Raw genomic sequence first — 23592 nt, forward strand, 5'->3', positions numbered from 1 at the left:
AAGAAATGCTTTCACCGGATTTATCATTTGTGCTACATATTATAGAGGAAAAAGTAGTGACAGGATCTGAAGGAGCAAAAACTAACACAATAGGACCATCTACCGTATCTAAAATCGGAGATGAAATTTCACCAATTTATATATACAAATTCTTTAGGAATAAACACAAATAAACAACACAACAAAATAATTACATGGAAATCCAATAGATGAAATTGGTTCAGGTACCGATTGCATCAGAGAAGTTGATGTTTTGTTTAGTGGAAAAGAAGATGTTTTGAGTGGAGAAGACAAAATTGAAGATGAGAAGAGAAGAGAAATTGATGATGAAATTGAAGATGAATTGAAAGCGTTGTGAACTTGTATTGAGAAACGATGCATCGAGCGTTTCACTTTCAATTATCAATTTCTTTGCTCTTCCCCAAATATTCGTTTATATTGTAATAAGGACATTGAATCCCACGATTGATCTTCCCAATTGCAAAAATATAAAAGAATTTTATAACAAATAAAGTTTAATTAATTTAAAAATATAATAGAATTTTATTAATTGAAACTTTCCTTTTATAGAAATAATTAAATATAACAAAAGATTGAGAATTTGACACTTGGCAAAGTTGCCAAAATTCTCATCTTGCTTTATTATATTGTATGATTTTCAGTATTTTTAAAAATAATTTATATTAAAATTCAAAATCTAGAAAAGATAGAGAGTACTTTTAGGCAAATTTTACGATTAGATCAATCTTGTACACCAGATTCTGCCACATGCCCACGTGTGCTATGTGCGCTCTCTATTTATTTTAAAAAATTTAGATTACACAATTATCAATCCCAAAACGCAAAAAAGCCTTTGTCTTGCTCCAGTTTCCGCCGTCGTCCTTATCTCCGGCGCTCTGTTGACCTGCGTGAAACCGTCGGTCTATACCTCTCCGTGAAACTGCAAACCATAGATCGATTGTCGATCTGTGCTTCTCTCCGTGAAACTGCAAACCATAGATCGATTGTCAATCTGTGCTTCTCTGCGTGAAACTGCAAACCATAGATCGGTTGTTGATCTGTGCTTCTCTGCGTGAAACTGCAAACCATAGATCGGTTGTTGATCTGTGTTTTTCTCCGTCAAATTGTAAATTATATGTTGGCTGTCGATCTGTGCTTCTCCGTCTAATTGCAAACCATAGGTTGGTCGTAGATCTGTGCTTTTCGTCAAATTACAAACCTTGGGTTGGTCGTCGATCTCCGTCAAATTGCAAACCATTGGTTGGTGATCGAGAGACTGTAGCCGCTATATCGTAAGGTTTTTGCAAAGGTTTATATTTATTTATTTATTTATTTATCAGTTTGGTTGTATTTGAGTAGCAGCAAAATTGTTTACGATGAAAAGTAGACGAAATTGTGATGGCAAAGACAGAACCAGTGCTTTAACTGATTGTCTTTCACTTCAAAGAAGAAGACACGGTGATGGTAAAGACAGAATCAGTGCTTTACCTGATTGTATTTTACTTAAAATATTATCGCATTTGAAGACGAAGCAAGCTATTCAAACGTCCTTCATCTCCCCTCGATGGAAGAATCTCTGGAAACATATTCCCGTTCTTTCTTTCAATTATACTCGCTACGGATCTCTGGAGAAATTCACTAGATTTGTTTCTCAATGTTTGTCTCTTCGCGATGATAAAACCTCTCTCTACAAGCTCTCAATTTTGAGTGCCGCGAATTTATCAAGCCTCACTTGCTCAAAAGGATTATGAAATTCGTATTTTCACACAATGTCCAACAATTACATATGGCCGTGGCATGTAATATTCTACACTTCCCACTTTGCAACTTTCCATGTCATACTTTAACCTCTCTTAGACTTACTTCGAGCAAACAGCGGTCATTATTTCCAAATTCTCTTGCATTACCTGCATTAACCCATCTGTCTATTGAATTATTTGCCTTTCACTGCACTAGTGATGATGACTACGCCGAGCCCTTTTCTGTTTTTAAGAGTTTGAATACTTTGATCATTCATTATTGTGAAGTTTTTAATGAACGGAACCCTTGTGAAGAAAACCTCTTCATATCAAGTGTGTCACTTGTTAATTTAACAATATCATTGTCTAGCCACCCTCACAAATTCAAGTTATCTACCCCAAATCTTTGTAGCTTTGATTTCTTCGGTGATCCCTTACAAAATCTACGTGGCCGCAATAGCAATAGCAATAACAATACCAATTTCTCTTCTATTAAACACGTAAAGATTAGTGTACCATTTTCAACTGCTGGCGAAGAATTTCCTTCGATTCTATTCAATTGGCTAGTTGAGCTTGCCCTTATGGAATCATTGACAATCTCTTTAAAGACTCTTCAGGTATTTTAATTTGGTTTGCTTCAAATTTAGGGCTTTCATTTTTTTATTACAAGAGACGTGTTTTTATTTTAATATGCCACTTAAATTGATCTTAATTCACCTACATTACTCGTTGCTTAGATTCTCAACTTAATTCCTGAATCATGGAAGATTGATTTCCATTATTTACATAACTTGAAGTTACTGAAAATAGACGCAAGTCAATATCATCTTTCATCCTTGCCGGATGGAATAGGAGACTTTTTGCTTCAAAATGCACCGTCAGCTAAAAAAGTCATCAAATGTTTGCCAAGGTAAATGTGCATTCAACTTTTAAATACAATTGTTTAATTTAGCTTTTGCTTTATTTGTTTTGGTTTCCCTTAGTCTCTCTTGTTATAACATACTAATAAGTGAATAATGTTTTTGTTTCACTTAGTCTCTCTTGTTATAACTTAGTATAAGGGAATAAATTACAAGTCATTTGGGTTTTAGACATGACTGGATCTAATCTCAAATTAAGTGAATGCTCTATAGTTAGGATTAAAATTAAATGGAAGTTTATGTTGGTTTGTAGTTTTTTTTTTACTTTTAAAATCAATGGAAGATGAAATCAAGAGGATTATTGTGTGATATCACTCTAATAGGAAAACAATCAATATAGAAGATTAAAGAGAAACGAAAGTAAAGGACAATGAAGACAATTGAACTTTGTTAACGCACTTCAATGGTGCTAGACTATAGAGCATTTACCGTTCCTTCAATTGCCTCTATATTTTACAGACCTGGCTGGAGCACTCTTAATATAAAGAGATTAGAACAAGCGTGATCACGACATAGATCTTTCCATAGCTAGATGCATTATTAAAATTTATTTATTTTCCCTGCAACGTACTTAATTATTGTTTTTTATTTTGTTTATTATGAGTATTTATATGTTTTCAACTTTGAACATTTTGGGGTCATGTGTAAGATCATTCTAAGTTGAATTTGGATGGAACTGGAAGTGGGTGCTATTTATACCAGGGGAGGTTACATAATTACTGAGATAAAAATCAAATTCGAACCATATTTCAAATCCTTAACATCTTCATCATCTAGGTTATGTAGGTTTTGATTTGTAAAATTAGCTGATAGTTTATAGCTAGTAGCTGGTGACTGATAGCTGATAAGTTAACATGAGTGTTTGGTAAATTACTCACCTCCCATGAGATAAGATATTCGTAAATAATACTAACACCCCCTCTAGTTTATAACTAAACATTAATCTCTTTTATTTTGATCTAAAGTGGCAAACACCTTCCTTTCTTTTTCTTTTATTTTGATCTAAAGTGGCAAACACCTCCCTTCCTTTTAACACTGTTATCTCTCAGTTAGTTAATCCATGATAAATGCAATGGAATCTTAATTGTTTTGTCTGCTCTCTCATCTGCAATACTCACAGTGTTATCCTTTTCTCTCTTTAAATCATATAAAAAAGCAACATTAAAGAAGACAGAACCATTCGATGAAACAAGAATTGTTTTGTCTGCTCTCTCATCTGCAATACTCACAGTGTTATCCCTTTCTCTCTTTAAATCATATAAAAAAGCAACATTAAAGAAGACAGAACCATTTGATGAAACAAGAATTGTTTTTCTAATTTGAACTTCAATAACTCTTTTGTGTCTATGCATGTGAACAAATTTAAGATTAAATTTGATTTGGAGTTAGTATGTGTCATACTCCAAAATTTATCTTATCTTTTTTACATCCAATTATTTTAGTTGGAGTATGTCATTTCTTTTCTATTCTTGATTTATTATTATTTGTCTTGTCACATTCTTTAATTTGCAATTAGAGTTTATTTATAAAAAAGGGAAGTCTATTAAACTAGTGGGCTTAACATTTAAATTGTTAAGCCCGTTCTCTAAGATATTCAATTCAAAAAATGGCGGTGTATTTTTGTAGAAAATCATTTGGACTCACTTAGGACTTAAGCCCATTAGGAATGATTAAAAAATCTTTTAATTTATAAAAAAAACTAAATATTTAAGTTTTGAGTTTTGCTTTTAATACTTTGTTTACATTATACAAATTACAAATTGCTAGAAATACTTCAAAAAAAATTGTCTTATTAAATAATTTTTTTCCCATAAAATTATAAATATTATTATAAGAATACTTAAAAATATGTTTTTAACTTTTATTTTTAAAACATTTAAGTTACCTAAATGCAAATCAAAATACAATTATTTTAATTAAACTAAAACGTTATTTAATTTTCTAAATTAAAAAAACCAAAAATAGGATTATATGTCATATTAAAATTCATTTATTAACTGCGAACCACGAACTGCGATAATTTTTAAAACACTTTCAAACATAATTAAATAAATGCATATAATTCCATAAAAAAAACACCAACAAAAAATACTAACTACTCGGTTACGCGAATTTGGATACATCATTTATTTTAAATTAAAATGTTAAAAAAAATTAAACAAATAATTGATTATTTCGTATATAAAAATATTTAGATCAATAATAGATTTTTTTCCCGTATACTATTTTTGGATTAAAAATATTTAATCATAAATACCATTTCTCGTATATAAAAATATTTAGATCAATAATAGATTTTTTTCCGTATACAGACTTCATTTTTGTTTAGGTATCATTTACAAAAATATTTGGATCAATAGTAAATTTCGATTATAAAAATATTTAGATCAATAATAAAATTTTTCCCGTATACCATTTTTGAATAAAAAATATTTGGGTCATAAATACCATTTTTCGTAAATAATAATTTTTTTCCGCATACAAATATTATTTTTGTTTAGGTATCATTTACAAAAATATTTGGTTCAATATTAAATTTTCGTATATTAAAATATTTAAATCAATAATATATTATTTCCCGTATATCATTTTTTGGATTAAAAATATTTGATCATATATACCATTTCTAGTATATAAAAATATTTAGGTCAATAATAGATTTTTTCCAGTATACAGACTTCATTTTTATTTAGGTGTTATTTACAAAAATATTTGGATCAATAGTAAATTTCGTATATAAAAATATTTACATCAATAGTAGATTTTTTCCCGTATACCATTTTTGAATAAAAAAATATTTGGATCATAAATAACATTTTTCATAAATAATAATACAAATATTATTTTTATTTAGGTGTCATTTACAAAAATATCTGGATCAATATTAAATTTTCGTATAAAAAAATATTTAGATCAATGATAGATTTTTTCCCGTATACCATTTTTGGATCATAAATATTGGATCATAAATACCATTTCTCGTATATAAAAATATTTAGATCAATAATAGATTTTTTTCTCGTATACATATTTCATTTTTGTTTAGGTATCATTTACATAAATATTTGGATCAATAGTAAATTTCGTATATAAATTTTTTTAGATGAATAGTAGATCATTTTTACGTATACCATTTTGGAATAAAAATATTTGGATCATAAATACCATTTTTCGTAAATAATAGATTTTTTCTACATACAAATATTACTTTTGTTTATGTGTCATTTACAAAAATATTTGGACCAATATCATATTTTCGTATATAAAAATATTTAGATCAATAATAGCTTTTTTGGCCTATTTCGTTTTTGAATAAAAAATATTTGGATCATAAATAACATTTTTCGTATATAAAAATATTTAGATCAATAATATATTTTTTCCCGTATACAAGCTTCATTTTTGTTTAGGTATCATTTACAAATATTTGGATAAATAGTAAATTTCGTATATAAAAATATTTAGATCAATAGTAAATTTTTTTCCGTATCATTTTTGAATAAAAAATATTTGGATCATAAATAGCATTTTTGGTAAATAATAGATCTTTTTCTGTATACAAATATTATTTTTATTTAGGTATCATTTACAAAAATATTTGGATCAATATTAAATTTTCGTATATAAAAATATTTAGATTAATAATATTTTTTTTGAATAAATTTTTCCCGTATATCATTTTTGACTAAAATATTTCGATCATAAATATCATTTTTCGTATATGAAAAAAATATATCAATAATAGTGTTTTTTTTTGGAAGAAAGAAGTGAGAAAGTGATGAAAGTGAAATAATAGAGAATGAAGAGAGATTTGATAATTTTGATAAAATATAAGAGTTGTATTATTTTAATAATAAAATTAAGAACTTTATGGTGCAAAGACAAAAAAACTACAATTTTAATGTGGTGGCAAAAAATTAAATAAGGGTATTTTTGACTTTTCCACAACTATTAATTTTCTTATATTATAGATAAGAAGGTACGTTGCCATTTGGGCAACCAATGCGAGTCCTCTTTTTCTTAAATTTAATTTGTCTTTATTCTTTATTGGCTCCCCTTTTTTATTATAAATTATTTACCATAAATAGTGACATTATAAAACTTAGAGAAGGATCAAGGGTGTCTAATAGCTTCCCTTAATCATAATTTCTCAACTTACCCTGAAATCTCTTTTGTGTTAGACGCTGGCCTAAGGATCTAGAGGGGGGATGAATAGATCTCTCAGAGTTTTTTCAGAATTATTTCGAACTAAGGCGAAAGCGGTTCTGAATCGACTTGCGTCTATTCCGGACCGTTATTGCAAGGGTCGTATATGTGACAAAACCACAAGATAATTGAGATTAACGATGAAATGATATGTTATCGAATCAATATGTTTTACTATAGAAAATCGATTAAGTTCTGATTTGATAGACTTTGAATTGCAATGCAGTAATAGTGAAAGAAACAAAAACACAAGCACTTGGTGATAATGATCAAATTGATGGTGATTTAATGTGTGATGAATTGTGATGTTTATGCTAGTTCTTAATTCACAATTTTAACACTCGAATCGTTGATCAATTTGCAATTATAACCAAATATGAACAGAACGTAAATGAAAAGATAAAAGCGACAAGAACACGATATTTGTTTAGGCAGTTCGTCGATCGTCCTCGCTACGACTACGTCTGCCCCCAATTCCAAACTGAAATTGGGAAATCTTCCATTAATGTTGAAAGCAGTTTGTACAAAGAAGATAACAAAGCGATAAACAATAAATCAAATTTGTCGATCCTTTGAATCTTCTCCCCCCTTAATCTTGAGCCAGATTAAGGTCTTCCAAGAGCTTCACTTTGATCCCTTTCTGCAGTGTTTTGAATTGCTTGAACACTTGTTCTTCAATCTTCACACTCAGCTGGATCCTTGATGAAGCTTCTTGATAAAAACCCCCAAAATTCACCAATCTTGGAGGACAAAACCCTCAGATTTTATTCACCAAAAACCCCACAAATCTTCACCCACTAGGAATCTTCAATTCCGTTTCATGGACGTTATCGAACTCGATCACTAACCCTCAACGCAAGAATGATTATGTGTAATTGTGTTGGAGATGATGAAGAACGAAGATGAGAAGCATTTGTGTATCTTTCAGTTGTTGGTGTTGAGAAAACTGCAATAATGAACCTTGGACAATATATATGAGAGCTAATCAGTTGGAGCAGAGAAAACCAAGAATTTTTGCAGTTTTGATCAGATAGGTCGACCTCTTGTAATGCTTAGGTCGACCTAACAGAGCTGCATTTGCTTTGAACAACATTTGTTCCCAGTTAGGTCGACCTGTTAAAGAAGTAGGTCGACCAGAATCCTCTTCAGATACGTTTTGGGGACTTTTCCTCAGTTTAGGTCGACCTAGTTGTTGTGTAGGTCGACCTGTCAGAAGGATGTGTAAATTTCTCCACTTTAGGTCGACCTGGGTTGGGAGTAGGTCGACCTGACTGTTGTTTTTCCGAGTTCTTCTTGTTTTACTTGTCATGAGTCGACCTATATGTATAGTAGGTCGACCTGCTCTGTCTTGAGTGACCAATGGTTGCTTTTCTTTGAGTTCTTCTGCTTGTGCCTTGTTGCTTGTTTGCTTGTGGAGTTTGCCATGTATCAAAAACACCTTTGTGAGTGTGATCTTGTATTTACATACTCCCCCTTTTTGATGATGGCAAACCGGTTGCAAACGCTTCGTCAACAAGTAGTGATAGCTCCCCCAGCCTTGTATGTGTAAGCTGAAGCTTCTTCATACTGAGCCCAAGCTCCCCCGTACTCTCAGCACCTATCTCCCCCTTTGACAACATCAAAAGAAATAGAACAACGTGACAGTAGAAGCGAGTAGCGAGATAAAACATAATAGCATAAGTAGAATAGATAATTATAGGTAGAGATAGCATAAGAACCAAACATATTTAAAGGTACACTTTAACATACATAATCCAAGAGATTAAAAAATACGACAACATATAGCAATTGAACATAATGATAATGAAATGAAATGCAATGACATGATGGTATGATGGAGAATGCATCCTAACGCCTGCCCCTTCTTCCCCTTCCTCTTTGAAATGTATGAGGACGATCTTCTTCAACTTGTTCCAACAGATCAAGCACAGAAAGATTGAGGGTATTGAAGCTTTGACTTAGATTGGCATGACGGTTCAATGCCGTTTCCTCATATTGATTCTGTCTTAAAGTGGAGTTGGATGCAAATGTTTCAAAGTCAGCTTTGTGGTCCTGAACCAAGCCATATAACGATTGATATTGGCGTTGTTGTTCGTCATAGCGGTCTTGTTGAAGCTGTTGCATTTGTTGGAATTGGATCTGCTGTGTGTCGAAGTGCTGTTGTTGTAGGAGTTGCATATTCTCTAACATGGATATGATGTTGGTTTGATCCGACGGAGGTGGAGCTGTATATCCCCAGGGGATATCCTCTTGTTGAGGAGGAACATATCTCCAATTTGCATCCGGATCTTGTGCAACATCTTCCATATGGTGATCATCATCATTTGCATTGTCTTGATCAAATCCTTCTTCTTCATTACCTGCAATGTTTCCAAACTCCGTGGGATCATCATAGTTGTAAATAACCTTCCCGGTTCCCTTTTGAATGAGATAGTAGGTTTTCCTAACTGGATTCCAATGGTATCCCATAAGGGTCAAGGTTGTTTGTGAGAATTCTTGAGATTGTTGCATGCTGATGTAGTGCAAGTGATCAAGCCTCATGCCGAAATGGTTGACAATTGTCTGAATTATTGATCCATAACACAGGGCGGTAGTTTTCTGTTGGACCTCATGAAACTTTGCAGCTAGAAAGTAAGGCCAATGTACACACGTTCTGTTTTGCAGCAGATACATGAGCACAACTTCATTCCGTTCAATTCTTGAGTACCCTCCTGCTCTTGGTCGAATGATTCTTGAGATGACCCAATTTAGGAGCCTAGGATCTCGCTTTAGGTGACCGGCTGTTATTGTTTCATTTGGTTTGTTAAAGACGGAAGGGTCTTTGAGGATAGATTTCATGTAGGCCACATGGTCATAGTTTCCCGGTACATCCCCGTTTTCCATACATAATTCATCGCCTACAATTTTGAGACCAAAGATGCTTATCCAAGCCCGTTTGTCAACAACATGCGATCTAGAACCCATTTTGAATCGGAAATTACAGCCATCCCCTTTTGTAAATCCTGCATAGAAATCCCTGACAGTATTTTCACAGTATGGAGTATCACATTGCACTAAGGGATGAATATTTTGATGTTCAATCAGATCAGCGACATCGGGGATATGCATATTTTTGACAAGATTTGGATCATAGGTATACTGCTTAACAATTTTTTCGTTTCATCTGCCATTTCTCAAAATTTTCCCTACAGTCAGGATGAACAAGAGCACTTACCGGTTGAGAAGATGAACTAGTAGCAACTTCCTTTCCCTTTCTTGATTTTGGAGGCATGATTGTTGAGTAGGAGAGTAAGAGAGGAGATTTGTGACAGAGTTTGCTCTTGAGGAATTAGGGTTGGCCGTACAAATGGTATGCAAATGAGCAAAATTTGGTAAAAGAGATGATTATGTATGAGTGGGTATGGGTCGGGTCGACCAACAGACCCAATTTGGGAAATATTTGTAGCAGTAGGTCGACCTAATTTAGGGCTGGGTCGACCTAACAGAGAAGCCTGAAAAAAATTGCAGATTAGGTCGACCTAAAAGGAGGGTAGGTCGACGTAACTGGGCATTTTAGCTTATATGTTGAAAAATGACTTGTGTAGGTCGACTCAGAGGCAGACTAGGTCGACCTAAATTCCAAATATTTGTAAAAATGCTCTATATATGATGTGTTTAAGCCTAGTTATTTGCTTGTATGTTTAGAATATGATATGCTATGATTAGAGATGAAACACATACATGAGTAAGACAGATATATGTATGAAGTCACTATAAGCATGTTAATTGATAGCATATTATAGCATCAATGATATTTTTGGAAGCGAACAACAACCATGTTACCGCCCTCTCAATAAGTAGGTGTCCCCGTTTAGTGGAGGCCTTTAGGTAATGTGGAATGATTCCTGGCTTGATGAAGAACTACCTTTACACTTAGAGAAATGTTAGCTTGAGAATAATCAATATATACATATATATATATATATATATATATATATATATATATATATATATATATATATATATATATATATATATATAAAGTAAAGGAATAAACTTAAGAGAAACAAATGTAATTAGCCCAAATTAGAGATATCGAGTATCCCTAATTCCCTACGAATGTTGAAGTATTGCTCCGTTGCTAGAGGTTTGGTGAAGATGTCAGCTAGTTGCTTCTTGCTCTCTACATGTTCAAATATGACGTCTCCTTTCTCTACATGATCTCTTAGAAAGTGATGCCTTATTTCAATATGCTTGGTTCGTGAGTGTAGGACAGGATTTTTACTCAAGTTTATGGCACTTGTGTTGTCACACATGATAGGTATACGATCAAGCTTAATACCAAAGTCAATAAGTTGTTGCTTGAGCCATAATATCTGCGCACAGCAGCTTCCGGCAGCTACATATTCTGCCTCAGCAGTAGATAATGCAACCGATACTTGTTTCTTGCTATGCCAACTTATCAATGAATTTGAGAATAGATGACATGTTCCACTGGTGCTCTTTCTATCGGATTTGCAGCCAGCAAAATCTGAGTCGGAGAATCCTACCAAATAGCACTCATTTCCCTTCGGATACCATAGGCCATATGTAGGAGTACCACGTAGATATCGCAGAATTCTTTTGACAGCTTTTAAGTGAGATTCTTTTGGACAAGATTGATATCTTGCACACATACACTCACTAAACATGATATCTGGTCTTGAGGCAGTAAGGTACAATAGTGAACCTATCATGCCTCGGTACAATTTTACATCAACCTCTTTACCTTTCTCATCTTTGTCTAGGTTAGTATTTGTTGCCATAGGTGTGTCAATCTCCTTCGCTTCACTCATTCCAAATCTTTTGAGCAGCTCTGTGCAGTATTTAGTTTGACTTACAAACGTTCCATGACTGAGTTGCTTGATTTGTAGGCCAAGGAAGAAGTTTAGCTCACCCATGAGACTCATCTCAAATTCACTCTGCATAAGCTTAGAAAATTCTTTGACAAGTTTTGCATTAGTCGACCCAAATATAATATCATCTACATAAACTTGGACTAAGAGTACATCTTTATCTTTTCTTTTAATAAAGAGAGTAGTATCAACTTTACCCCTAGAGTACCCTTGGCTAAGAAGGAATTTGCTCAAACGTTCGTACCAAGCCCGAGGGGCTTGTTTAAGACCGTATAAAGCACGTTTCAGCTTATAAACATGAGTTGGATGCGTGTAATTCTCAAAGTCGGGTGGCTGAGCAACATAGACTTCTACATTTATATAGCCATTGAGAAAGGCACTTTTAACATCCATTTGGAATAGTTTGAAATCTTTTGAACAAGCATAGGCAAGTAAGAGGCGAATAGCTTCGAGACGTGCTACGGGAGCGTATGTCTCTTCATAATCAATACCTTCCTCTTGATTGTAACCTTGGCAACTAATCTAGCTTTGTTTCTAGTAATAACGCCGTTTTCATCAAGTTTGTTACGAAAAACCCATCTAGTGCCGATTACTTGATGATCTCCCGGAGGAGGGACTAAGTCCCAAACATCATTCCGTTTAAATTGGTTTAATTCTTCTTGCATGGCCATTAGCCAATGCTCATCAAGTAATGCGTCCTTGGCATTTTTCGGCTCAAATTGTGAAACGAAGGCAAAATGATGACAGAAGTTACTTATCTTTGAGCGTGTTGTAACGCCCTTTGAGATGTCTCCTATTATGTTGTCAATTGGATGGTCTTTCACATTTGTCCAGGCCTTAGGAAGTTCTTCATTGTTTGAGATGCTTTCTTTTTCATTTTCATCATGAGACTCATCTTTCTCTTTCTCAGCATCTTTCTTTACAATATTTTCATTCTCGTCTTCCTTATCTTTGACAATATCTTCAGTGGATGGACTTGCACCATTAAACGAAAGACCTTTCTCGACATATTTTGTATAAGATTCATCAAAAGACACGTGTACTGACTCTTCTACTATAAGTAATCTTTTATTATATATCCGATATGCTTTGCTAGATTGTGAGTAACCAAGGAAAATGCCCTCGTCAGCTTTAGCATCGAATTTACCAAGATTATCCTTACCATTGTTCAATACAAAACACTTACAACCGAATACATGGAGATGAGATACATTTGGTTTTCTACCCTTTAGTAATTCGTATGGACGGTGTGGTTTAGTATAGGACGTATTGTTATCCTATTCAAAACATAACACGCGGTGCTAATCGCGTCAGCCCAGAAATACTTAGGTAGACTACCCTCATTCAGCATTGTTCTTGCCAACTCCTCTAGAACACGATTTTTACGTTCAACCACACCGTTTTGTTGTGGTGTTCTAGGAGCTGAAAAGTTATGCTCAATTCCATGTTTATCACAATATTTTTCAAAAGGATAGTTTTCAAACTCTCCACCGTGACCACTTCGTATTGCAACTATTTTGGTGTCCATTTTGTTCTGACATAATCTTGCAAATTGCGTGAAAGCTGGAAAAGTTTGATCCTTACTAGGTAGAAAGATTGTCCAACAAAATCTAGAGTAATCATCGACAATGACAAAACCATATATGTTTCCACCTATGCTTTTAGTCCTTGAAGGGCCAAAGAGATCCATGTGAAGGAGTTCAAGAGGGCGTGATGTTGAAACCACGTTCTTTGATTTAAAAGAGATTTTTGTTTGCTTTCCCTTTTGACAAGCATCACATAGATGATCTTTTGAAAACTTCATTTTAGGTAAGCCGATTACTAAGTCTTTTGTGACAACCTTGTTAAGTAAGTCAAAATTTATGTGGACGAGACGTCTATGCCAAAGCCATGAGTCTTCGCCTAGAGCAATTAGACACTTGGTACTAAATTTAGATACTTCATCCAAGTTTAGCATATAGATGTTGTTCACTCTTAAGCCATTAAACATAATGTCTCTTTTCTTAGTATGTTCTATTGTGCAGCCAGAATTTGTAAACGTTACTTTAAAATCTTTGTCGCACAATTGACTTATACTTAAGAGATTATGCTTAAGACCTTCTACTAGCAGTACATCAGTTATAGTTGTGGTAGAAGGGTTAACTACACTTCCTTTACCAAGTATGGCTCCCCTATTGTTATCTCCGTAGGTGACATACCCCTTTTTCTTTGCGTGAAACTCAACGAAAAGAGATATGTCTCCAGTCATGTGTCTTGAACATCCGCTATCAAGGAACCACAACCTTTCGGCAATGTCAAGACACTTTTCCTGCAAAATTAATTTAGAAATGGAGGTCCCCAATTTTCATTGGGTCCTTGGTAGTGAGTACATAATTTGTTGCTCTTAGGCAACCATTGAAATACTCCTTTAGGAACCAAAATCCTCCTAAATTTGCATTTTTCAATGGTATGACCCTTTTTGCAACAATAGTGACAAGTAATATGATGAGAATATGCTGTTTTGCTAGTTGATACTTTTGGTACAAAAGTATATTTGCTATATAAAGGAGTATACAACCTTTTGAACTTATTTGGATCAACCGCAAAAGTCACTTTTGGTTGTAGGGCCTTGTCTAATTTGGCTTTTAGATCTCTTACTTCTTTTTGCCAAATATGACATGTCTCACAACCAAACCATGATGTAGGATCTATCTCAACTTTATCCTTTTGAATGTCTAGCATAGATTGTTTTAAAGCTTCCATATCCTTTTCGGTTTTCTCAACTTTTGATTCAAGATATGAAAAGATTTTCTTATTTGAGGCCAAAAGTTTGAAAGCTTCAATTGCATCTCTATGTAATTCTTCAAAAGCAAGTTTTAGTTGAGAATGAGATACCTTGTCTATGAGTTCAGGTTTAAGATGACTTACAAGTTTCTTTTTCTTGTGTTGATGAGCCATAAGGCATAAGTTTGCTGATTCTTCTTCATCGCTTGATGAGCTTTCACTAGATGAATCACTTTCCCATGCTATGTAGGCTCTTCTAGATTTGTTATGACCTTTGCTTTAGTTCTTCTCTTTTTCCTTCTTAAGGTAGGGACAATCCGGTTTGTAGTGACCGACTTTGCCACAATTAAAGCAAGGCCCTTTGATTTTTCCTTTATTGTTGTCATCTTGTTTGAGCTTGTTTGATTGCTTTCTATAGTTGATCAAGCCTTTGTCGGAATGTTTTGCTCCATTTTTCTTTAGGTATTTGTTGTATCTTCGCACAAACAGTCCCATTTCCTCATCATCGGAGTCTTCATCATCACTTGTATCACTATCCTCTAGCTCTTGTCTTGAGGTCTTGGAGCTTGAAGCTTTTAGAGCTATTGACTTCTTCTCTACCTCTTTCTCCATGTTCTTCTCTTTCTTTGCTCTTTTCTCATGCATGTCAAGGCATTTAAGATGTTGTTCATGTTCCTCTAGTTTACCAAAAAGAGTGGTAATGTCTAAGGTGTTTAGATCATTTGCTTCTTTTATTGCTATAACCTTGGGTTGCCATTCCCTGTTCAAACATCTTAAGATTTTGTTAGTAGCAACTGCATTGGAAACAGGTCTATCAAGAGAATTTAAACGATTTCTCAGGTGAACGAATCTCTTCTGCATGTTTTCGATGGATTCACCATCTTCGATGTGGAAAAGTTCGAACTCTTGAGTTAACGTATTGATTCTAGCTAGTTTGACATCATCCGTTCCCTCGTGGGAAACTTGCAATGTGTCCCACATAGCTTTAGCGAATCTACAATGGGAAACGCAATAGTATTCATCAACTCCTAGAGCTGAGATTAAAATGTTTCTCGCTTTCCAATCGTATCCATATCTCTGTTCAGCTTCAGCATCCCAAGTATTTTCTGGTTTTGGAACAACTGCACCAGCTGCATTTGTCATGGTGATCTGAAAGGGACCATTGACAATAGCTGTCCAGATGTTCCTATCAATTGCATTGATGTGAACACACATACAATCCTTCCAATAGCCATAGTTTTCACCGTTGAAAACTGGAGCTCTATTGTGAGCCCCTTTAGGTCCGGAAGCCATCTTTCCAATAAGTGTTTCACGTAGCACGGAATAAACCAGAGCTCTTGATGCCACTTGTTAGACGCTGGCCTAAGGATCTAGAGGGGGGGTGAATAGATCTCTCAGAGTTTTTCGGAATTATTTCGAACTAAGGCGAAAGCGGTTCTGAATCGACTTGCGTCTATTTCGGACCGTTATTGCAAGGGTCGTATATGTGACAAAACCACAAGATAATTGAGATTAACGATGAAATGATATGTTATCGAATCAATATGTTTTACTATAGAAAATCGATTAAGTTCTGATTTGATAGACTTTGAATTGCAATGCAGTAATAGTGAAAGAAACAAAAACACAAGCACTTGGTGATAATGATCAAATTGATGGTGATTCAATGTGTGATGAATTGTGATGTTTATGCTAGTTCTTAATTCACAATTTTAACACTCGAATCGTTGATCAATTTGCAATTATAACCAAATATGAACAGAACGTAAATGAAAAGATAAAAGCGACAAGAACACGATATTTGTTTAGGCAGTTCGTCGATCGTCCTCGCTACGACTACGTCTGCCCCCAATTCCAAACTGAAATTGGGAAATCTTCCATTAATGTTGAAAGCAGTTTGTACAAAGAAGATAACAAAGCGATAAACAATAAATCAAATTTGTCGATCCTTTGAATCTTCTCCCCCCTTAATCTTGAGCCAGATTAAGGTCTTCCAAGAGCTTCACTTTGATCCCTTTCTGCAGTGTTTTGAATTGCTTGAACACTTGTTCTTCAATCTTCACACTCATCTGGATCCTTGATGAAGCTTCTTGATAAAAACCCCCAAAATTCACCAATCTTGGAGGACAAAACCCTCAGATTTTATTCACCAAAAACCCCACAAATCTTCACCCACTAGGAATCTTCAATTCCGTTCCATGGACGTTATCGAACTCGATCACTAACCCTCAACGCAAGAATGATTATGTGTAATTGTGTTGGAGATGATGAAGAACGAAGATGAGAAGCATTTGTGTATCTTTCAGTTGTTGGTGTTGAGAAAACTGCAATAATGAACCTTGGACAATATATATGAGAGCTAATCAGTTGGAGCAGAGAAAACCAGGAATTTTGGCAGTTTTGATCAGGTAGGTCGACCTCTTGTAATGCTTAGGTCGACCTAACAGAGCTGCATTTGCTTTGAACAACATTTGTTCCCAGTTTAGGTCGACCTAGTTGTTGTGTAGGTCGACCTGTCAGAAGGATGTGTAAATTTCTCCACTTTAGGTCGACCTGGGTTGGGAGTAGGTCGACCTGACTGCTGTTTTTCTGAGTTCTTCTTGTTTTACTTGTCATGAGTCGACCTATTTGTATAGTGGGTCGACCTGCTCTGTCTTGAGTGACCAATGGTTGCTTTTCTTTGAGTTCTTCTGCTTGTGCCTTGTTGCTTGTTTGCTTGTGGAGTTTGCCATGTATCAAAAACACCTTTGTGAGTGTGATCTTGTATTTACATTTTGTTTGGGTTTTCTTCGTATTTACCTTTATCCTTAGGATAAAATAAATATAGGTGGCGACTATATAATTTAAGTTAAAAAACTTAAAATTTAAAGTCGATCGTAACAGTTGGCAACTCTGCTGGAGACACTTAAGACAGAGAAGCACTTAAGGTTTGAGGCGTATCTCTTTAAAAAAAAAACTAAAAACTAATAAAAAAATTACAAACTAAAAACTAAAATAACCTTACCAACAGTTACCAAAGAATTCTAGTATTCTGAAGGAACTAGAAGTGACTATAATGTTTTGCAATATAGTTTTTAAAAACAGTTTCCAATATTCTAACTTTTAAAAGTAAAAACTCAGATCAGTCTAAACTTGTTTCACTTTTCAGTTTTGAGTATTTTCTTCCAAATTTGAATTTGAAAACTAGGAAAAATGAATAATTTTCATTAATGGCAAAAATGTTAAAGCAACTATATTATTTTCTTAATCCAACTCGTAACTTGAATGCTCGCCCATCTATTTTTTATTATTATTATTTATCATTTTTTTAAAATTTTTTCATTCACGTGTTTGTATTGTTTTTGCTTCACTTTGCAATATACCTTGATATTTTCATTTTATTATAAATATAAAACAAAAGATATTAAATTTGTTGGAACATACGAATTAAATTAAGATTTCTTTAATAGAGAAAATGAAGAATTGAAGATGAAGATTAGAAAATTGAGAGAAAAATAATAGAGAGAGAGTAATTGAGGGTGAGATGATGAATTGACATTAACCACAAAATAGGAGTAGTGAGCTCCTTATATAGTACACATTACAAAATGATTGGAATGAATTAAAACATCCAAAATACAAACAGAAAAACAGTTGAGCTTCAGTGTAACCGGTTACGGCAAACAGCGTAACCGGTTACGCAACTGCAACACCTTCAGTAACTCTGTTTCACGGGTTCGTAACCGATTACGTAAACAGGTGTAACTGGTTATGCCAACTGAAGTGGTAAAAACAGCACTTTCAACACACCACCTCACTTCAGTTGGTCCAAATCAAGCATGCCCAGCTTCATTCTCAGCCTCTTGAACACTTCATTTGTCACCCCCTTGGTCAACAAGTCAGCTACTTTATCTTCGCTTCGACAATATCCCAATCGTAACTTTCCATCGCTCACTAACTCCCTCAAATAATGAAACCGCATCTCTATATGCTTGCTCCTTCCGTGTGCAATCGGATTCTTCGCAAGGTTAATCGCTGAAACATTATCAACAAGGAGAGCAATAGCCTCACCCTCACTACTATTAAGCTCCTTCAATAGATTCATAAGCCACATGGCTTGACAAGCACACAACGATGCCGCAATATACTCGGCCTCACAGGATGAGAGTGCTACCACCGGTTCCTTTTTCGAACACCAAGAGATTGGGGTTCTACCTAACATAAAGATGTATCCAGCCGTTGACTTTCTATCATCTTTATCACCACACCAATTGGAATCGGTAAAACCAAGTAAATCACACTTTCGGCCCGTATCCGATGCCGGAAAGAGAATTCCACAACCAAGAGTCCCTTTAACATATCTAAGGATCCTCTTGACAGCTGCCATATGAGATACCTTTGGTCTCTCCATGAATCTACTCGCAATACCGACACTAAATGCCAAGTCCGGCTGCGTATTGCACAAATACCGCAATGATCCAATCAATCTTCGATATTGAGTTGGATCAACATCTTGCTCATCCTCACTCTTGGACAGTTGTAGCCTTGCCTCACATGGTGTAGTGGCAACATTACAATGCTCCATTTCACACCTCTTCAAGATTTCAAGTGCATACCTTCTTTGGTGCATGAGCAGTCCCATTTTTGACCTTTAAAACTCTATGCCAAGGAAGTATTTCATGATTCTAAGGTCCGTCATCTCAAACTCACTCATGAGTTCCTTCTTGAACCTTGAAATACTCTTCTCACAGCTGCCGGTAATCAAGAGATCGTCTACATATAGGCAAAGAATTATCACACCCTCCTTAGCATTCGATCTCACATACACGCCATGTTCGGACACACACCGCTTGAAATTAATATCAACAAGAAAACCATCTATGCGTTTGTTCCAAGCTCTTGGAGCTTGTTTCAAACCATACAAGGCTTTATGTAACTTGTAGTATCTCATCTCTTGATTCTTCACTACAAAACCAGGGGGCTGCCCAACATAAACCTCCTCATCAAGTGGACCGTTCAAAAACGCAGATTTGACATCCATTTGATAAACGCTCCAATTGTTGTTGTTTGCAATACCAATAACCAATCGGATGGTCTCAAGCCTAGCCATAGGAGAAAACACCTCCTCAAAGTCTATTCTTTCACGTTGCAAAAACCCTTTCGCTACCAATCGAGCCTTATACTTGATTATCTCGCCTTTCGGGTTTGCTTTCACTTTATAGATCCAACGTACACCAATCGGCTTTTTACCATGAGGTAGATCAACTAACTCCCAAGTACCATTCTTCTCGATTGATTCCAGCTCCTCTTTCATTGCACAAATTCATTTTGGATCCCTTAGAGCCTCCTCCGTATTCACCAGTTCGGATTCGGCCATAAGCGCAAAATGGACGAAGTCACCTTCATTATTGACTTCATTATCTTGGAATCTCTCGCATTCTTGGAGTCTAGAAGGCAACACCCTTTGCCTTGTTGATCTTCTACGATTTTCTTCAGTTTGAACATCATTCGGAGGCTGCGGAACTGTTTCGGGGCTGACTGGATCATCAAAAAACATTGCAGTTGGGATTCTGTTCTGGTCGTAACCGGCTACGCTTGTTTGAACTGGATGGTCGTAATCGGTTACACTGTTCTCTGCAGAATTCATGCTTTGTTTTTCCTGTCTGTAACCGGTTACGCCAGTTTGTACTGGCTGGTCGTAACTGGTTACACTGTGACTGCTGTGTCGCGGGCGAAAAACCGTTTTGTTCCTCTTTTTTGTGGATGAGACACCCGATGCCTTCTTTGGGCTCGAGTGCTCAAAAAATGATTTTTCTTTTGTACGGACCAAACTTTTTATTATTTCCAAAAGAGGAAAAGGAAAAAAGTTGCAATAACCTTAAAAGTGGGGGAGAGATCTTGGGTAAGAGGGTTGGTTATACGAAGGGAAGGTATTAGCACCCAACGTATCTATAGTACTCTATAGGTTTCTTTGTTTTGTTTATTCCATTCTTGTTATGGTGGAGGTTCTTGTGAAATAGGTGGGACCTAAGGTGTTTGTTTGATTATGCTCGCAAAGATCATCGCGATCCTCTGCATACATATCCCCTAGAGGGAATCAGAGCATCTGTAGCTCGGGGTCTACGGGTGCTAAGGTTTAAATGGTTTTTTTTTGTTTTATTTTGCTCGCCAAGGATCGACCTTGTGCCTACGTATTCTCAAAGGGATGTTGAGAAAGTCAGAGCAATCGTAGTTCCCACTTATGCTAGTGGAAGCAAAGGAAAATAGACAAATGTCGTCTAAATGCTAGATGTATCTAATCTATATCATCACATACATCTGTTTAATTTTGTTTGAAAATCTTTTCATTATAAGCCCGGGGCCATGCCGCTTATGGCGCTTAGAATGATAAAGATGTTTTTGTTGTTTATCCAGCCTTGTGGCAAAAACTTCCAATGAAGTCAGCCTTGTGACAAAAAGTTTTGATTAATCAGCCAGCCTCGTGGCAAAAGTTTCAATGAAGTCAGCCTTGTGACAAAAACTTTGATTAATCATCCAGTACGGTGGTAAAACAGTTTGATTGATTAGCCAGCCTTGTGGCAAAAAGGTTTAATTGATTAGCCAGCCTTGTGGCAAAAAGAAAGTTGGATTGATTAGCCAGCCTTGTGGCAAAAAAGTTTGATTGATTGATTGATTGTTTGTGATGATATAAAAGAGATACTCCTAGCATAGAGATGAAAAATGTCTAATCTCCTAGGGTATTTGATTTGGATATTGGGGATGCTTATAAGAAGCCCGTGGGTCCTTGTACGAAGCCCAAGAGGAGGCTATCCGAGGGTCCTTGCATTGTAAGCCCAAGAGGAGGCTATGGGAGGGACAATCCAGGGTCCTTGCATTGTAAGCCCAAGAGGAGGCTATGGGAGGGTCACTCGTTTGTACAAAGCCCAAGGGGAGGCATGGTATAGTTGGTCTGAGCTCTTAGAGCGATTTCACCGGGAAACCATACTCTATGTCCTAACCTAAACTAGTGGAGATTCTTTGCACGAAGCCCAATAGGAGGCTATGGGGAACCTAGTGTTGTACTAAGTTAAACAAGCACACATATCACACATATGAACAAACATGAACAAGTATGAACAAACATGAACAAGTATGAACAATTATATATATGACAAAGTGTGTGTATATAATGGAGTTTATGAAGGAAATATACCTGTAAGCATGATCCATTTGTATACACAGGGGTTCGGGACTCACACTCGGGGAGAGGTCCGCTTGAGTTTATTCAAAGCTATGTAAACAGGTATTTACAAAAGGGCTTGGGACTTATACCTACATGGAGGCCCATGGTATATTTTTGGGAAGATTTAAAGAAAAACCTTCATTTTTGATTTGTTATTCAAAGTTAAAAATCAAGTTGATCGAGATATGTACAAAACGGTGTGTGTACAATGAAATACCTAATTTCATGTACAGGAATGGGTATGTACAAAAGGGGCTTGGGACTTATACCTACGTGGAGGCCCGTGTTTTATTTACAAAACATGGTTGATTGTTTATTAACAGAGCGCGAGGTTTCGCTTTTGAAAAAATGTTTGAAAGTTTGTTTTGAAAGAAGTTTATTCTGTTGGAAGAAAAACTGTACAAAAAGAAAAGAAATGAGACTTACACTCTCTAATATTCGAGAGGCCCCTGTTTTATTTTCATAAAACAGGGTGGATGGTTTGAAAAAGATGTGTGATTTGTTGTTAAAAAACTGTTTTGAAGTTTCGGAAAAAGTTTTCTTTTTTAAAAAAAACTGTACAAAGAAAAAGAAAAGGGACTTATACTCTCTAATATTCGAGAGGCCCCACTTCGTTTTGAGAATCAATTGATCAATTAAAAGATTTAATCAATGGTTTCAAAAGGAAATGGTTTATCGTTTTTGAAAAGAATTGTGATCGCTCGTTTTAAAACGATTTGAATTTTGAAAGAAGTCAATTTAATCAAGATAAACAAAAGATTAACCTCCATTAACACTTAGATGATTAGGGTTTGCTTCAAAAAAATATTTACAAGTGATTAGGTTAAAAATTAAATGAAAAAAAACAATATTTAAAGTATTAAAAATACTTAAAAATAAGTCATTTTAAACCTATTTAAAAATGTATCAAATAAATATTTTTTGATGATTTTTTTTTGGTATTCATAAAATACATATATTAAATGAGAAGTGTACAAAAAATGAAATTAAAATGAGTTAATTTGATTGGTTAAATTAATGGTTGAAGTTGTGTAAAAAATCAAAGAAAATAGGTGATAAAAAGAAGGGTTTGGTCCCATAGGGACTTGAACTCGTGACCTTGAGGTCACTACTCAAAACAAAAGCCAACTGAGCCACGCTTGTGGCTTGTTAGTAATACGCGCTGGGTACAATATATTTTCAAACTGAATTTTAAAACTCATGAACCAAAAAACGCGCCAAGAACACAATCCCATTTTGAATTTGAATTTTCTGAAAACTGAACCAAATTGATCAAGTGAAGGGTCTAACTCACTCGTTTTTTCATAAGGATCATGATGGTGCCCTCATAATTCATTTATTTTTGTTCTAAGGTGATCAATTTTCTGATGAACACGAAGAACCCTAATTCTGAGATTGATCATGAAATCGTGTATGATTGATGAATTGTGAAATTGATTGAGGGTTAATAATCAGTGATAGTGCAGAAACAAGATAGCAACTCAATTTTTCATTTATGATGCATGTATGTATGAGTTTGAAGTTCATAGCACTTACCTTCAAAAACGGCCAAGCTGGGATTCGAATTCTGCAATAGAGGTGTTACAGAAGTTGTTTCTTGATCTGGATAGCTTCAATGGACCATATGGAAGGTGTCTGGATGTCTGGAACAAGCTGGATTCATCTGAGCATGGCCGTGGCACCTGAACTGCAGTTGCTTCAAGTATGAATCGAATTTGAAGATGGAGGTGTTTCAGATCATGGATGATGGTTGGGACAGCTCATATATGGTATATGGAATGTGTTTGGATGGTTAGATTGGACAGAAATGAGCTAGAATGAAAATTGGCATGATAAGGCTCATTATGTGTTCATATGGAGGTGAGGTAGTGATTTTGAATTCTGAGTGT

The 23592-nt window shown here is 35.2% G+C and overlaps 1 protein-coding gene across 1 annotated transcript; it reads left to right on the plus strand.

Moving 5' to 3' along the window:
- Positions 1-1376: 1376 nt before the first annotated feature.
- On the plus strand, positions 1377-2653 carry LOC131598477 (uncharacterized). The gene is made up of 3 exons (XM_058871073.1): positions 1377-1494; positions 2028-2356; positions 2477-2653. Exons 1-3 carry the CDS (start codon positions 1377-1379, stop codon positions 2651-2653), a joined length of 624 nt encoding a protein of 207 aa, XP_058727056.1.
- The last annotated feature ends 20939 nt before the right edge of the window (positions 2654-23592 follow it).

The sequence above is a fragment of the Vicia villosa genome, linkage group LG4 (assembly GCF_029867415.1).
Source record: "Vicia villosa cultivar HV-30 ecotype Madison, WI linkage group LG4, Vvil1.0, whole genome shotgun sequence".
Taxonomy (NCBI): domain Eukaryota; kingdom Viridiplantae; phylum Streptophyta; class Magnoliopsida; order Fabales; family Fabaceae; genus Vicia; species Vicia villosa.